The 18092-nt window shown below is 50.5% G+C and overlaps 1 protein-coding gene across 1 annotated transcript in view; it reads left to right on the top strand.

The window, feature by feature from the left end:
* RNF213 (ring finger protein 213) overlaps positions 1-18092 on the top strand; it is a 486493-nt gene that overhangs the window by 148665 nt on the left and 319736 nt on the right. The window contains exons 10-11 of the mRNA XM_075344370.1: positions 8005-8193; positions 9919-10114. Of these exons, the coding sequence (XP_075200485.1) occupies positions 8005-8193; positions 9919-10114 (385 nt within the window). The remainder of the gene's footprint in view (positions 1-8004; positions 8194-9918; positions 10115-18092) is intronic.

Below are 18092 nucleotides of genomic sequence, written 5' to 3'. Positions count from 1 at the left end.
GGAAGTACATTTTTTGTTATGAAGGGCAGAAAGGGTCTAGATTAGATCAGGGCAGTGATTTGATAGGCTAGTCTAAAGAAATGCATTTTTAGGGCCCGCTTAAAGGTGTGGATGTTTGGAATTAATCGGATTGCTCTTGGTAGTGTGTTACAGAGCATAGGCGCAGCTCGTGAGAAATCTTGAAGACTGGAGTGGGAGGTTCGAATTGTTGAGGATGTCAGTCTTAGGTCATTAGCAGAGTGGAGGGCATGGAGGGGTGATAGACATAGATGAGGGAGGAGATGTAAGGCGGTGCGGATCCGTGGAGAGCTTTGTGAGTGAGAGTGATAAGTTTGTTGTATTCTGTAGCGGATAGGAAACCAGTGCAATGACTGGCAAAGAGCAGAGGCATCAGTGAAGCGGTTGCAGAGGAAAATGATCCTGGCTGCGGTATTCAGAATGGATTGAAGAGGGGAGAGTTTAGTAGCAGGGAGACCAATTAGTAAAGAAATACCATAATCTAGGTGAGAATGAATGAGAGCGACAGTAAGAGTTTTTGCAGAGTCAACGGTAAAAAAAAGGTTGAATTCTAGAGATGTTTTTGAGGTGGAATTGACAAGAGCGAGCATTGTAGAAACCCCATCATGTTACCAATAAAAACAGCAGCTCAGCTTCAAAAACACATCCTCACACAGCTCCATCGACAGAAAAATAAATTTACCGGTCTTAAAAAATGCAAACACAAACCAATTTTTTAATTTCTTTGTCGCTCCATTGGGAGACCCAGACAATTGGGTGTATAGCTTCTGCCTCCGGAGGCCACACAAAGTATTACACTTTAAAAAGTGTAACCCCTCCCCTCTGCCTATACACCCTCCCGTGGATCACGGGCTCCTCAGTTTTATGCTTTGTGTGGAAGGAGGCACACATCCACTCATGCATTCTCATACTTAGTTATGTCGGTTGGAAGAAAAGAGGGCCCCCACGGGGCCCCCGACATGTTCCCTTCTCACCCCACTACGTCGGCGGTGTTGTTAAGGTTGAAGTACCCATTGCGGGTACAGAGGCTGGAGCCACATGCCGTCTCCTTCACCATCCCTTATGCGGCTCTGGGAGAAGTGGGATCCTAAGCGGTAATCCATTTGCTGGGACCGTGCTCCATCCGCAGCCCCTGTGGGAACCTGCCGGACCGGAGCCTCTTCAACCTCAGGGACCGGGCCCTGCAACTCAAAGGTACTCTGTGTCCCCATAGGGGACTGTGCAGGGAGCGCACCTTCTTCCCGGAAGCCGCGGCAGCTGCTGAATTGAGGAGGCCGGTGGACTTCCGCGCCGACCGTGCCTGCTTGTCGGGCGCGGTCTCAAATTTAGTCCCCGGCTTCATCGCGGCCTAGTCGCAAAAATCCCGCCCCCGGGCCTGCCTGTCAGGGGTAAGGGCGGGATTACCGACATGACGTCGGATGTGAGGGCTGGAGCATCCTGCATGTCTTCCTCCCCCCTCACTGATCACTGTGGGGACCCTAGATTCCCGCACTTTGCTGGCGCCGCCCACGGCCCCACTCCTCCCCTGAGAGCTCCGGCAGCCATTTTCTGGCATTCTGCCGGTGGAGGCTTCTCAGTGAACAGCTCTGCAGCTCCGGGGGATCCAAGGCAGGGAATCTGGAGGACACACTCCGCTCGTTAGCGGTCGGTAAGCCACACCGGTCACCCGGTGCTGGTCCCCCTAGGGTGCCGGAATAGATATATATATATGTAGCATATATATATATATATATATATATATATATATATATATATATATATATATATATATATATATATATATATATATATATATATATATATATATGTATGTATCTGTTCGGTCGTGCTGTATACCCATTTCCCATATACCCTCAGTGGTCACTCTCCTAGGAGACAACAGCATGTCGTCCACAAGGAGCAAAGCTGCTAAGGCACAGGTTTTTTTTCGCGGCCTGTACCTCTTGTGGGGCTATGTTACCTGCGGGTTCCACCTACCCTCACTGTGAGCAATGCTCGACTCCTGCCTCGCTTGCTCAGCCGGAGCCTCGGACACTGGTGGGCCCCTCGGCTCATGTAGACCCGCCTGCTGCCCCTGACCAGGCTGCAGGGACAGAGTTCGCCTCTTTTGCTGAGAAACTCTCTGAGTCTCTTTCTCAATCCATTGCACTGTCTATGGACAAATGGTCTTCTAAGCTGCTTGAGGCTTTGCAGTCCAGACCGGACCTTTCACAGGCCCCGGCCCCTGTTAGCTCGTCGCCTCCAGGCCCCTCTCGGTCCGCGCCGCAGCGCGCTCCCAGGTTGGCCCCTCGGTCTCAGGCGGAGGACTCCTGCCCGGACCGCAGTCCTAGACCGGCTAAGCGGCCTCGCTGGGACTCTTCCCCGACTTCCTCTCGCTGCTCGGGATCCCAGCTTGAGGACTCTCTGGAGGACGAGGCGGACGTCGCAGCTCAGGGCTCTGACCCTGACGTCGCCCTTAACCTTGATACACCTGAGGGGGACGCCTTAGTAAATGATCTTATCGCGTCCATCAACCAGGTGTTGGATCTCTCTCCCCCGCCTCCTCCTGTAGAGGAGTCGGCGTCTCAGCAGGAGAAACACCAGTTTCGGTTCCCCAAACGTACGCGCAATACGTTTTTTGATCACTCTAACTTCAGGGATGCTGTCCAGAAGCCCAGAGCGGTCCCGGACAAGCGCTTTACTAAACGCCTCACTGACACGCATTACCCCTTCCCATCTGAAGTCGTTAAGGGTTGGGCTCACTGTCCCAAGGTGGATCCTCCAGTCTCCAGATTGGCGGCTAGGTCCGTGGTGTCTGTTGCAGATGGCTCATCCCTGAAGGATGCCACTGACAGACAGATAGAGCTCCTGGTGAAGTCCATCTATGAGGCCACGGGCGCGTCTTTTGCCCCGGCCTTTGCAGCCGTGTGGGCACTCCAAGCAATCTCGGCTTGTCTGACTGAGATTTATGCTGTCACACGTAATTCTGCTCCGCAAGTTGCGTCTTTGACTTCTCAGGCGTCAGCCTTTTCGTCCTACGCCATGAACGCTGTCCTGGACTCCGCTAGCCGTACGGTGGTAGCATCTGCTAACTCCGTGGCAGTCCGCAGGGCCATGTGGCTGCGTGAATGGAAGGCAGACTCGGCTTCCAAGAGGTTCTTAACCGGTTTGCCGTTTTCTGGCGACCGTTTGTTTGGCGAACGATTGGATGAGATTATTAAGGAATCCAAAGGAAAGGATTCCTCCTTACCCCAGGCCAAACCTAAGAGACCTCAACAGAGAAAAATCCAATCGAGATTTCGGTCCTTTCGTCCCTCTGCCAAGTCCCAATCCTCTTCGTCCAACAGGCCGGAGAAAGGCCAGAGGAACTCCTATGCGTGGCGATCCAAGTTACGCCCGCAAAAGGCCGCAGGAGGCACTGCCTCCAAGACGGCTTCCACATGACACTCGGCCTCCCCTGGCCGCATCCTCGGTCGGTGGCAGGCTCTCCCGCTTTGGCGACGCCTGGTGGCCACATGTTCAAGACCGATGGGTGAGAGACATTCTGTCTCATGGTTACAGGATAGAGTTCAGCTCTCGTCCTGCGGCTCGTTTCTTCAGAACCTCTCCGCCCCCCGCTCAGGCCGACGCACTTTTTCAGGCAGTGGCCGCTTTAAAGATGGAAGGAGTTGTGATCCCCGTTCCCCTTCAGGAACGTGGTCGCGGATTTTACTCCAACTTGTTCGTGGTGCCAAAAAAGGACGGGTCATTCCGTCCCGTTCTGGACCTCAAGCTACTCAACAGACATGTGAGAACCAGACGGTTTCGGATGGAATCTCTCCGCTCGGTCATCGCCTCGATGTCACAAGGAGACTTCCTAGCATCGATCGACATCAAGGATGCTTATCTCCATGTACCGATCGCACCCGAACATCAACGTTTCCTGCGTTTCGCCATCGGGGACGAACACCTTCAGTTTGTGGCATTGCCTTTCGGCTTGGCGAAAGCCCCACGGGTTTTCACCAAAGTCATGGCATCCGTTGTGGCGGTCCTGCATTCTTAGGGCCACTCGGTGATTCCCTACTTGGACGATCTCCTAGTCAGGGCCCCGTCTCGGGTGGCGTGTCAACAAAGTCTATCCGTCGCTCTGGCGACTCTCCAGCGGTTCGGGTGGATCATCAACTTCCCGAAATCCAAGTTGACACCGACCCAATCACTGACGTAACTTGGGATGGAGTTTCATACCCAGCAAGCGTTAGTCAAGCTTCCGAGCGACAAACAGCTTTCTCTGCAGGCAGGGGTGCAATCCCTTCTTCGGAGTCAGTCACACCCCTTAAGGCGCCTCATGCACTTCCTGGGGAAGATGGTGGCAGCTATAGAGGCAGTCCCGTTCGCGCAATTCCATCTTCGGCCACTCCAATGGGACATTCTCCGCAAATGGGACAAGAGTGCGGCTTCCCTCGACAGGAACGTCTCTCTTTCCCTTGCAACCAAGACGTCACTTCAGTGGTGGCTCCTTCCCAATTCTCTGTCGCAGGGAAAATCCTTCCTACCCCCAACCTGGGCTGTGGTCACCACGGACGCGAGCCTGTCAGGTTGGGGAGCGTTTTTTCTCCACCACAGGGCTCGGGGAAACCTGGACTCCGATAGTCATCCCTTCAGATCAATATTCTGGAGATAAGGGCAGTGTATCTAGCCCTATTGGCTTTTCATCGGTGGCTGGAGGGCAGGCAGATCCGTGTCCAGTCGGACAACGCCACTGCCGTCGCCTACATCAACCACCAAGGCGGCACTCGCAGTCGTCTAGCCTTCCAGGAAGTCCGACAGATTCTGCAGTGGGTGGAAACCACAGCCTCCACCATCTCCGCAGTTCACATCCCGGGCGTAGAAAACTGGGAAGCAGATTTTCTCAGTCGTCAGGGCATGGACGCGGGGGAATGGTCTCTGCACCCAGACGTGTTTCGAGAGATCTGTCGCCGCTGGGGAACGCCGGACGTTGATCTCATGGCGTCACGGCACAACAACAAGGTCCCGGCATTCATGGCACAGTCTCAGGATCACAGAGCTCTGGCGGCGGACGCGTTAGTCCAGGATTGGTCGCAGTTTCGACTGCCTTATGTGTTTCCTCCTCTGGCGATGCTGCCCAGAGTGCTACGCAAGATCAGGTCCGACTGCCGTCGCGCCATTCTCGTCGCTTCAGACTGGCCAAGGCGGTCGTGGTATCCGGATCTGTGGCATCTCACGGTGGGTCAACCGTGGGCGCTTCCAGACCGCCCAGACTTGCTGTCACAAGGCCCGTTTTTCCATCTGAATTCTGTGGCCCTCAACCTGACTGTGTGGCCATTGAGTCCTGGCTCCTAGCGTCCTCAGGGTTATCTCAGGATGTCATTGCCACCATGAGACAGGCCAGGAAGCCTACGTCCGCCAAGATCTATTACAGGTCTTGGCAAATCTTCTTATCCTGGTGCGCGGATAACGTTTTTCCTCCATGGCCGTTTGCCTTACCCACATTCCTTTCATTCCTACAATCTGGAATGGACAAGGGTTTGTCACTCGGCTCTCTCAAGGGCCAAGTATAGCCGCTCTCCGTGTTTTTTCAAAAGCGTCTAGCCAGGCTTCCGCAGGTCCGCACGTTCCTGCAGGGAGTTTGCCACATAGTCCCACCTTACAAGCGTCCGCTGGAACCCTGGGATCTTAACAGGGTTCTAACGGCTCTTCAGAAACCACCTTTCGAGCCGCTGCGGGATGTCTCTCTATCACGTCTTTCGCAGAAGGTGGCCTTCCTAGTGGCAGTCACATCACTTCGGAGAGTGTCTGAGCTCGCAGCGCTGTCATGCAAATCCCCCTTCCTGGTGTTTCACCAGGATAAGGTGGTTCTGCGTCCGGTCCCGGAATTTCTCCCTAAGGTGGTATCCCCTTTTCATCTCAATCAGGATATCTCCTTGCCTTCATTTTGCCCTAATCCAACTCACCAGTGTGAAAAGGATTTGCACTCTTTGGATCTTGTGAGAGCACTCCGGCTCTACGTGTCTCGCACGGCGCCCCTGCGTCGTTCAGATGCGCTCTTTGTCCTTGTCGCTGGCCAGCGTAAGGGCTCGCAGGCTTCCAAGTCAACCTTGGCTCGGTGGATCAAGGAACCGATTCTCGAAGCCTACCGTTCTTCTGGGCTTCTACTTCCTTCAGGGCTGAAAGCCCATTCTACCAGAGCCGTGGGTGCGTCCTGGGCATTGCGGCACAGGGCTACGGCTCAGCAGGTGTGTCAGGCAGCTACGTGGTCTAGTCTGCACACTTTCATGAAACACTATCAAGTGCATTCCTATGCTTCGGCAGACGCCAGTCTAGGTAGGCGAGTCCTTCAGGCGGCGGTTGCCCACCTGTAAGAGGGGGCCGTTGTTCGGCTTTTTTTATTGAGGTATTATTTTACCCACCCAGGGACTGCTCTTGGACGTCCCAATTGTCTGGGTCTCCCAATGGAGCGACAAAGAAGAAGGGAATTTTGTTTACTTACCGTAAATTCCTTTTCTTCTAGCTCCTATTGGGAGACCCAGCACCCGCCCCTGTACCCTTCGGGCTGGTTGTTCTTTTGTGTACACATGTTGTTCATGTTGAATTGTTCTTTTGGTTCATGGTCTTCAGTTCTCCGAACATCCTTCGGATTGAATTTACCCTAGACCAATTTATAAGCTTTCTCCTTCCTGCTTTTGCACCAAAACTGAGGAGCCCGTGATCCACGGGAGGGTGTATAGGCAGAGGGGAGGAGTTACACTTTTTAAAGTGTAATACTTTGTGTGGCCTCCGGAGGCAGAAGCTATACACCCAATTGTCTGGGTCTCCCAATAGGAGCTAGAAGAAAAGGAATTTACGGTAAGTAAACAAAATTCCCTTCTTTTTCACTAGGTTTGTTTTTGCTCTGATGAAACTAACCTAAATAATCATTGTGCCTGGTTATGTTTACTGAACAAATAAAGCTGCAAAAATTGTAACCAGAAAATGGTTTCTACCATTTCATTAGCAATTTAGATTCAAAATATAATTGCCGACTTCCCAGTGGTCAACAGCGCATTAGCGCAATCATGTTGTTTGAACGCATAGAAGCCACCAGAGACATTAATCTGGAACACTCCTATAATACTTTGACAATACTTGGTCACTCTGGATTGGTCACCTCTCCAATACTACCCCATCACTTTGGCCACAATTAATTCTGTCCCATTTGCCTCATGACACTTAAGGGTACGTGCCCACGATCAAAACCCACTGCGTCCTGGACATGGCGGGTTCTGACTAGCAGGACAGCAAGTCTCCTCCACAAGCATGTCAATTGTTGTTGCAGAGACGCAAGCATTCTCCGCAGGGAGAACAGAAGAGAGAGACCACAACTGCCCGAACCTTGATCATGGGAATAGGCAGGTGCGGTCTCCTGCTGAGGAGACTCGCGACGCACCTGGTCCCGATCGTGAGCACGTACCCTTGTAGGGCATCTTTCTGCATAAAGTGAACATTTAGGTTCACCTTCCCACCTACTTCTTTTCTCTCTGTCTCCACTCTCCCTCTATTTCGTTTCACGGCTCTGGCTTTATAGAGCCTGAGAAGGTTGGAGATAGATGGAAAACAAGCAGGTGGGAAGGTTTAGCCACCATAAGGAAACTGTATCTGGTTTGACGTCATTCTCTGCGGATAGTCCCTTTTTAAGCATCATTCTCCTCCAATCATCATGGAACATTTACGAATATATATATATATATATATATATATATATATATATATATATATATATATATATATATATATATATATATATATATATATATATATATTCTCGTATACCTATGAATCCATTAATTTAAGAGCTACAAAAATACAAATGGCAGAAATATATGAAAGCGCAAAAAAAATAAAAATTTGCCCCAACTGGCAGGAATATTAATGCATCTCCTCTATTGTAACAGCTAAGGAATTGTTTGGATTTATGTGTTTGATCTTTTAAATTCTGTGTAACTTCTGATTGTTGCACTTTCTTTGTTATAGAGTACATGAAAACCTAAGGCAGCTATGTCAGAGATGTATAGATGAAAATGTAGAGCACTGGGTATGGGTCCTGCCAGTCCTACATACATTTTCTCATATATCCAACATGGACACCATAACGTCAGATCAAGAAGATGTCTGGGCAGGTCTTGAAGGCTTAACCTATGATAAGATTAGAAGATATTCAAGGTAACAAATATATATTTTTTCAAATATTGTTGTAAATTATGATGTGAAATGTTTGTAATAAGTGTATGTTTCTGTGTCTTTGTGGGGCGTGTTTTTCAATGCTTTTTAATGGTGTAATACAGAAAAAATTCCAAAGAGTATCAGAGACTGATACTCTTTGGAATTTTTTTTCTGTATTACACCATTTAAAAAGAATTGAACCCCCCCCCCCCCAAAAAAAATCATTTTCCATTTTCTTTCTTCAAGTGTGCTATAGTCTTTATATTATTTTTCATGTGAGACGTTTTCAGGCAGTTGCCAGTAAATCTATCAGAAGCTTCCAAAGACATGAGTTCATCATATGGGCTGTCCCATATTGTTTAAAAGCATAGTACTTAGAGTATGTAAACTTTTGACTTTGCAGAAAGTAATAAAAATGCCTTAAAATATTCTCTCTCTCATTATTCTGGCATTTGGCAAATCTAAATAATTTTGGTTCCTAATTGACCTAAAACTGGAAAGGTTTATTCTGATTTCATGTCAGGTAGTGAGAAAAACCTGCAGATGTGTCTTTATAGAGAGCGGAGGGAAAAACTTGCAGATGTGTCTTTATAGTGTGTCTTTATAGAGCGGGAAACTTCTGGTTTCAACTTTAATTGTAATTCCGAAGAGACTGATTTCTGGCAGCTCGACTCCTATTGATCCCAAGAATGGGGCTCAGGAACTGGGAATCGTGTCATCTAATATATAAAGCTCAGTGTATGTGTGTATGTATGTCCGCTAAAGGAATATGCACCGTCGCATTTACAATCACGAAATTTTGCACAAACGCCCCATGTGACCCAGGGAACGTCATAGACTGTTTGGGTGGGAAAATTTAACCCCGTGCTTTCCAGTTACTCTACAAAAATCCTGCAGCCATTAAACTGAATGGAGCTGGGAGCTGCAGGCTATAAATAGCAACTGTCAGTGGTTGCTATAGGAACAAAATAAACTGTTAGTATAACAAGCTTATGTATGAGGTAAAAAGATGTCGGTGGTGAGACTGATAAAGAGAGACAGAGACACAGACCGAGATGACTGGGCAAAGAGAAAGACCGGGCCAGGAGACAGACCGGGCCAGGAGACGGACCGGGCCAGGAGACGGACCGGGCCAGGAGACGGACCGGGCCAGGAGACGGACCGGGCCAGGAGACGGACCGGGCCAGGAGACGGACCGGGCCAGGAGACGGACCGGGCCAGGAGACGGACCGGGCCAGGAGACGGACCGGGCCAGGAGACGGACCGGGCCAAGAGACGGACCGGGCCAAGAGACAGACCGGGCAAAGAGACAGACCGGGCAAAGAGACAGACCGGGCAAAGAGACAGACCGGGCAAAGAGACAGACCGGGCAAAGAGACAGACCGGGCAAAGAGACAGACCGGGCAAAGAGACAGACCGGGCAAAGAGACAGACCGGGCAAAGAGACAGACCGGGCAAAGAGACAGACCGATACAGAGATTGAGACAAACTGATGCAAATACAGACAGAGAGATAGAAACAGACAGACAAGGAAAGAGACAGACAACGAGACAGACAGCGACACAGAGACTGGGAGAGAGACAGAGAGACAGTTACTATCCCGGGCAATGCCCGGGTACTACAGCTAGTTCAATATATAAAGTATTTATTATTTTAGGAGTAACCTTTTTTGTGAAGCACCAGTCTGAAGCTATTTTAACTAATAGAAACGGTTTTCTTTATAAGCACGATCGATGTTCTTGGAAAGATGATGAAAAAGAAGCATTTACTTCAGACGCACCCCATGGTGATCCAGTCTTGGCTGTGTTTGATACCACTCGATCAGATGGTAAAATTTTTAGATGAATTTCCAGTACGAATTGTGGGAGTTCTCATTGCTTGTTACTTCAAAATTCTGGATACTGGATATTTTAACAAAGAGGTTAGTAAATCATTTAAGATTATGGATACTTTATGCCTAGCTGCATTACTACTACACTATCAATTTGTAAATCAATTGGCTATGATTTAATTTGTTGCTATATACAGATGTAGCAAATTTAAGCTTGACAACGCATTGAATACCATGAAGCTGCAAACATTAAATTGCATTTCTTCATCGTTCCTTATGGGAGACCCAGACCATGGTGTATAGCTTCTGCCTCCGGAGGACACACAAAGTACTACACTAAAAAGTGTAGCTCCTCCCTCCGAGCATATACACCCCCTGGATGACCATATCCAGCCAGTTTAATGCTTTGTGTTTCAGGAGGTCACACACACACATGCATTCTCATCTGATTTTTGATTTTTCATTTTAAAGAATTGGAAGAAAAGCGGGTCCAAGCTGGACTCCCGGCATGTCCCTTCTCACCCCACTGTGTCGGCGGTGCTGTTAAGGTTGATTTCACAAGGCTGGAGCCTTACATGCCGCGCTCCTTCACCATCCCATTGGGCTCTGGCTTGAAGTGGGAGCCATCACGGTTCTCACTGCTTTGCAGGAGACCGGTCTCCATCCGCAGCCCTTTTAGGTCCCTGCCTGGACGGAGCGCTCACCCCTCAGGGACCTGGCCCTGCGTCTCATAAGCTAAGTATTGAGACGTTATTCAGGGGTCCCTTGTACATTTATTGGGGGTAGAGTGTGTTTTTTAACTTGTATGTGGTTTCCGGCCGGTTCTCTGTTTTTTTTCCTGAGAACCGCGCCGAGGGTGCCTGCTTGTCGGCCGCATGTAAAAGTTTAGGCCCCGGCTTCGGCTGCGGCCTACTTTCGGTTTCACTGCCCCTGCATGTCAGTCATGCAGGGGAGCAGTGCGGCGCCGCCCACCGGCCGTTCAGCACAGGGGAGGACACTCCTCTCTGAGGAGATGTTTCCCTCCCCTGTATCTCTCCTTGGCCCTCCGGTTCCCGCTCCTGGACCTAGCCCCACCCCCCCTCCTCACTCCGGCGCCATTTTCTCAGCGTTCACATGCTGATCGGCGCTGGCTGCAGCAGCTCTTCAAACTGTCTGGGGGTCCAAGCTGTGGAACCGGAGGGCACACAAAACGGTCTGGTAAGCCACAACCTCTGGTTGTGGACTTTTTTATACACTCTCTGGGGGTAATTCTGAAGGAGTGTGTACTTTTACTGCAGAGTTTCCACCTCAGCAGCATGTCTGTCACTAGGAGCAAGTCTGCTAAGCTATATGCTATATGCACTGCATGTAAGCTCATACTGCCTGAGCCGAGCACATATCCACATTGTGATCCCTGCTCTAATATGGTGGTGCCTCAGCCTAGAGTCTCCCCAGTGGTCCCTCCGGCTGCTCCGGCCCCGGTGGCTGAACCTCCGCCTTGGGTAGCATCGTTTTCTAATGCTATCTCCCAGTCCTTTGCCGACTCCATGGGACAGCTATCCCGGACTCTGCTGACCTTGCATCAGCCCCCTTCTCAGGGCGCCTCTGCTGCTCCAACTCGCTCTGCAGAGCTCACAGAGGATTTTTCCTCTGTTCCCAGACCCCGTCCGCCTAAAAGGAGACGCAGGGACTCTTCTCCTTCCTCGTACCACGGCTCTGATTCACGAGCTGAATCGCAGGGCGAGGAGGATGCCTTTACTGTGGGCTCGGACGCTACCTCTATGTACCCCATTGATCTAACCGAAGGTGATGCGGATGTTAGTGATTTAATTGCGTTCATTAATTCCGTACTGAACCTCAATCCACCAGTGTCAGAGGAACAAGCCTCTCTGGTAGAAAAACACCAGTTTACCTCACCTAAGAGAGCAAGGAGTATGTTTTTTAACCACTCCAGTTTTCAGGCCACTGTGACCAAACCCAGGGCCTGTCCTGACAAACGCTTTCCAAAGCGTAGTTCTGATGACCGTTTTCCCTTTCCACCTGAGGTGGTCAAGGAGTGGGCTCATTCACCTAAGGTGGATCCTCCGGTGTCTAGAATCTCAGCCCGGACAGTTGTATCGGTGGCGGATGGCACCTCACTTAAGGATTCCACTGACCGCCAGGTTGACCTGCTGGCCAAATCTGTATATGAAGCGGCAGGGGCCTCGTTCCCCCCGTCTTTTGCAGCAGTGTGGGCTCTTAAGGCCGTCTCTGCTTCTCTGGCGGAGATGCATTCCCTCACCAGGGACTCTATGCCCGAAATGGTTGCCTTAACTTCCCAGGCTTCGGCCTTTTCATCCTATGCCATGTCTGCCATTCTGGAGGCCTCTCACCGCACGGCGGTGGCTTCCGCTAATTCCCTCGCGATCCGCAGGATCTTGTGGCTTCGAGAGTGGAAAGCAGACGCTTCTTCCAAGAAGTACCTTGCTGGGCTCCCTTTTGCTGGGTCCCGGCTGTTCGGTGAACAACTGGATGAAATTATTAAGGAAGCTACTGGCGGGAAGAGTACTTCCTTGCCACAAACTAAAACCAGGAAACCTGTCCAGGGCAGGAACCAGTCGAGGTTTCGTTCGTTTCGTTCCTCCAACTGGTCATCCTCTAAGCCCTCAGCCTCGTCCACTAACTCAGCCAAGGATCGAAAAACCAGCTGGCGCACGAAGCCGCGTCCCCAGAAGAACGGAGGAGCCGCTGCCACTAAGGCAGCCTCCTATTGACTATCTGGCCACGCCAGCAACGTCCTTAGTCGGTGGCAGGCTCTCCCACTTTGGCGACGTGTGGTTTCAACACGTCTCCGATCAGTGGGTGCGGGATATCATCTCCCACGGCTACAGGATAGAATTCTCTTCCAGCCCGCCAAACAGATTTTTTCTGTCCACTCCCCCCTGCTCCAAGGCCGCCGCCTTCTCCCAGGCCGTGGCATCCTTGCAGGCCAACGGAGTAATTGTACCGGTTCCCGCCCGGGAACGGTTCAGAGGTTTCTACTCAAATCTCTTCCTAGTCCCCAAAAAGGACGGTTCCTTCCGGCCCATCCTGGATCTCAAGCTTCTCAACAAGCATGTTCAGGTGCGGCATTTTCGCATGGAATCTCTGCGATCAGTCATTGCCTCAATGACCCAAGGAGATTTTCTAGCATCCATCGACATCAGAGATGCCTATTTGCATGTGCCAATTGCGGTTTCACACCAGCGTTGGCTACGTTTTGCAATCGGAGAGGAACATTTCCAATTCGTGGCTCTCCCCTTCAGGTTAGCCACGGCCCCTCGTGTATTCACCAAGGTCATGGCAGCAGTGGTTGCGGTTCTGCACCTCCAGGGGTTGGCTGGGATTCCTTACCTGGACGACCTTCTAGTCAAGGCTTCATCCAGTGCAGACTGTCAGCGGAGTGTCTCGCTCACTCTCGCCACGCTTGTTAAATTCGGGTGGCTTGTCAATCTGCCCAAGTCCACTCTGACCCCGACACAGAAACTTACGTACCTAGGGATGCAATTCGAGACTTTGCCGGCACTTGTGAAGCTGCCCTTAGTCAAACAGCAGTCCCTCCATCTGACGGTGCGCTCTCTGTTGAGGCCCCGCCGTCATTCCATCAGGCACCTCATGCAGGTGCTGGGTCAGATGGTGGCGTCAATGGAAGCGGTTTCCTTTGCCCAGTTTCATCTACGTCCCCTGCAGCTGGACATTCTCCGCTGTTGGGACAAGCGGACTTCTTCCTTGCACAGGTTGGTGGCTCTGTCGCCACAGACCAGGAGCTCTCTTCAGTGGTGGCTTCGGCCCCTCTCTCTGTCTCAGGGACGCTCCTTCCTGATCCCGTCCTGGGTGATTCTCACCACGGATGCCAGCCTATCCGGCTGGGGAGCAGTATTTCTCCACCACCGAGCACAGGGCACTTGGACTCCGTCCGAATCAGCCCTCTCGATCAATGTGCTGGAAATCAGAGCTGTGCTCCTAGCTCTCGTAGCCTTTCACCACCTGTTGGCGGGCAAGCACATTCGAGTCCAGTCAGACAACGCGACAGCAGTTGCCTACATCAATCACCAGGGCGGGACTCGCAGCCGCTGGCAATGTTGGAGGTTCAACGCATCCTTCAGTGGACGGAGGACTCCAAGTCCACCATATCCGCAGTCCACATCCCAGGCGTAGAAAACTGGGAGGCAGATTATCTCAGCCGTCAAACCGTGGACAGCGGCGAGTGGGCCCTGCATCCGGCAGTGTTCCGGTCAATCTGCCGCAAGTGGGGCACTCCGGAAGTGGACCTAATGGCATCCCGGCACAACATCAAGGTCCCGGTTTACTTGGCTCGCTCCCACGATCCTCAGGCCTTGGCAGCGGACACGCTGGTTCAGGATTGGTCCCAGTTCCGTCTGGCTTACGTGTTTCCCCCTCTAGCTCTCTTGCCCAGAGTCCTGCGCAAGATCAGGATGGAGGGCCGTCGGGTCATAATCATTGCTCCAGACTGGCCCAGGCGAGCTTGGTACCCAGACCTGCTTCGTCTGTCCGTAGACGTGCCATGGCTTCTTCCGGACCGCCCAGACCTTCTCTCACAAGGTCCGTTTTTCCGCCAGAATTCTGCGGCTCTCAGATTGACGGCGTGGCTCTTGAGTCCTGGATCCTAACGGCTTCCGGCATTCCTTCTGAAGTCATCTCCACTATGACTCAGGCTCGGAAGTCTTCCTCGGCCAGGATTTACCACAGGGCGTGGAGAATTTTCCTGTCCTGGTGTCGCTCTTCCGGCCATGCTCCTTGGCCTTTTTCCTTGCCGACCATTCTGTCTTTTCTACAGTCCGGTCTGCAGCTAGGACTATCCCTCAATTCCCTCAAGGGTCAGGTCTCGGCTCTGTCAGTGTTGTTCCAGCGGCGTATCGCCCGACTGGCCCAGGTGCGCACCTTCATGCAGGGCGCATCTCACATCATTCCGCCATACCGGCGGCCTTTGGATCCCTGGGACCTTAATCTGGTCCTCATGGCCTTACAGAAACCCCCCTTTGAGCCTCTTAGGGAGGTTCCTTTGTTTCGACTCTCACAGAAAGTGGTCTTTCTGGTGGCCATAACTTCTCTCAGGAGAGTTTCTGATTTGGCTGTGCTCTCTTCGGAGTCACCCTTTTTGGTTTTTCACCAAGACAAGGTGGTCCTCCGCCCGACTCCGGACTTTCTCCCTAAGGTGGTGTCTCCTTTCCACCTTAACCAGGACATTTCATTGCCTTCCCTTTGTCCGGCCCCTGTGCATCGCTTTGAGAAAGCGTTGCATACTTTAGATTTGGTGCGGGCGCTCCGGATCTATGTGTCACGCACCGCTGCTCTCAGGCGGTGCACCTCTCTTTTTGTGCTGACCACAGGTCAGCGCAAGGGTCTTTCGGCTTCGAAACCGACCCTAGCTCGTTGGATTAGGTCGGCCATCTCCGATGCCTACCAATGTACTCAGGTGCCTCCCCCGCCGGGGATTAGGGCGCACTCGACCAGAGCTGTCGGTGCCTCTTGGGCTTTCAGGCACCAGGCTACGGCTCAGCAAGTCTGTCAGGCTGCCACTTGGTCTAGTCTGCACACCTTTTCGAAGCACTATCAAGTGCATGCTCATGCTTCGGCAGATGCGAGCTTTGGCAGACGCATCCTTCAGGCGGCTGTCGCCCATTTGTGAAGTTAGGTTTTGCCTACTTCGCAGTTCTGTTTATTACCCACCCATGGACTGCTTTGGGACGTCCCATGGTCTGGGTCTCCCATAAGGAAAAAGAGTATTTTGTTTACTTACCGTAAATTCTTTTTCTTATAGTTCCGACATGGGAGACCCAGCACCCTCCCTGTTGCCTGTTGGCAGTTCTTGTTCTGTGTGTTTTCACCGGCTGTTGTTGTAGACAGAGGTTCCGGTTGTTCCGGGTTTTACTCTATCTCTACTTGTGGGTGGATGTCCTCCTTCAGCTTTTGCACTAAACTGGCTGGATATGGTCATCCAGGGGGTGTATATGCTCGGAGGGAGGAGCTACACTTTTTAGTGTAGTACTTTTTGTGTCCTCCGGAGGCAGAAGCTATACACCATGGTCTGGGTCTCCCATGTCGGAACTATAAGAAAAAGAATTTACGGTAAGTAAACAAAATTCTCTTTTTCACAAATCTATTGAAAATATTGTCATAATGCCTTAATTATCCTGTTAACAATTGTTACATCTGTACATTGATTTAGCCATTTAAAAGGGTTTCATAGTTTTCATAGTTTTAAGGTTGAAAGGAGATTTAAGTCCATCGAGCCTAAGGTTGATCCAGAGGAAGGCAAAAATCCCAAGGGGCAGACAGTAAGCTCCTCATTAGTTGAAAATTCCTTCAATACTCCACATACGGCAATCGGACAAGTTCCCTGGATCAACGCCCAATTACAGAATCTAGTGCACATAACCAGTAATCTTATATTTTTTTTCTGAAAGATTTCAAGGCCCTATATTTTAGTAGGGAATTTCCCTTTTAGGATTTTTAGCGTTTTGTAAAAATCACTCTGAAACAAACAATTTTCAGAGATGTTTCTTTTAAAATGCACCTCTCCCAACACCCTCCTTTTGCCAATGGCCAGCGAGGCATTTGCAATAAGGGGAATGTGGAATTTAATTACATTGATGCAAATGAAGGATGGCTGGAGTCTGCCAGAATAGCTGCTCTCAAAGAGCGAGTCTCTATTCTGGCTCACCAGAGTATGCTCCACGATGAATCATCCCCATGACCAAATAATCCTGATATGGCTTTTTGGGGGGCTAAACCAGTGTAAATGTTAGTGTAGTATATGTGGGATTATATATTCCCCAATCGCCGTCTACTCTGGTATCCAACGTCGCTCCAGTGGTCTTTCTGAGACGCATGAAGACTCTTTTGACTCCCCGGATCACACTGCGCTCTATGTCTAAATCGGAAGCCTCATTTACAATGTAAGCCAATGCAGTCTCATTCTGACACTCCATACACTTAGGCTATGTGCGCACGTTGCGTACAGTCACTGCAGAAATTTCTGCAGCGATCTGAAGAGCACATGTGCGCTTTAAATCGCTGCAGAAATGTCCGTAGTGAAAGCCGATTTCATGCGCTCTGCCTGCAGCTCCTCCCATAGACAGAGCAGGAGCTGCCGGCAAAGCGCAGGAAAGAAGTGACATGTCACTTCTTTTTACGCAGAGCTTCGGCACCAGCCGAAGCGCTGCGCTCTAAAACACCACGTGCGCACGGCCCCTGCACAATCTCCATAGACTGTGCAGGGGACGCAGGACGCATGCAGTTACGCTGCGCTACAAAGCGCAGCGTAACTGCATGTATTTACGCAACGTGCGCACATAGCCTTACATTGTAAAAGCCACTTCAGGCTCACACTGTTGTGTGAACCAGCAAGCCAGAGGAGGAGCGGAGCGATGCCGGTAAAGGAGAAAACCACAATCTGTGATTATATTATCACACTTGCACAATACTGCATTAATGTTTATACAGGTTTAACAAACAAAAAAAATATCAGAAATGTTTCTTCAAAGTCTAAGATATGTTATTCATTTGTTTAGCACTTTGTTTTGTACTAGCTCTCAGAATTTTTGTAAACTGCACATTAAAGGGAACCTGTCACATGTAAAAATGCTATTAACCTGCAGATATAGGGTTAATGTTAAAGTTAATAGCATTTGAAACCTGCCCTGAACCTTGCTGGTGGGTGGAAATTAAATTTATTCCTCTCGGCAGCGTTTGGGTTTCAGTCACGGGGGCGGCCCCAGTGTGGGGTCAGACACTGCTCTGTGTATGGAGAACCGCTGCTGTATGTACTGACTGACAGCCGCTCAGCTGGGGTGAGGGTTACAGCCGCCGATCTCCATGCACAAAGCAGTGACTGAAACCGCCCATTCTCTGTGATTTAAACCGGATAAAGGTAATTTCCTCCCTGCAGCAAAATCCAATGTGCAGTCGCTGGAGAGGCTTCAAACACCATTAACCTTTAGATTAACCCAATATCTACAGGTTAGTAGAGTTTTTACACATGACAAGTTCCCTTTAATAACTACTCAGCTTTGTTTCTCCAAAGAGAAATATTCCCTGCTTTGAGTTA

This window comes from Anomaloglossus baeobatrachus, chromosome 4 (assembly GCF_048569485.1).
Source record: "Anomaloglossus baeobatrachus isolate aAnoBae1 chromosome 4, aAnoBae1.hap1, whole genome shotgun sequence".
NCBI classification, from domain to species: domain Eukaryota; kingdom Metazoa; phylum Chordata; class Amphibia; order Anura; family Aromobatidae; genus Anomaloglossus; species Anomaloglossus baeobatrachus.
Note: the sequence above shows the minus strand (reverse complement) of the source record. Positions and strands in the feature narration are given on the sequence as shown.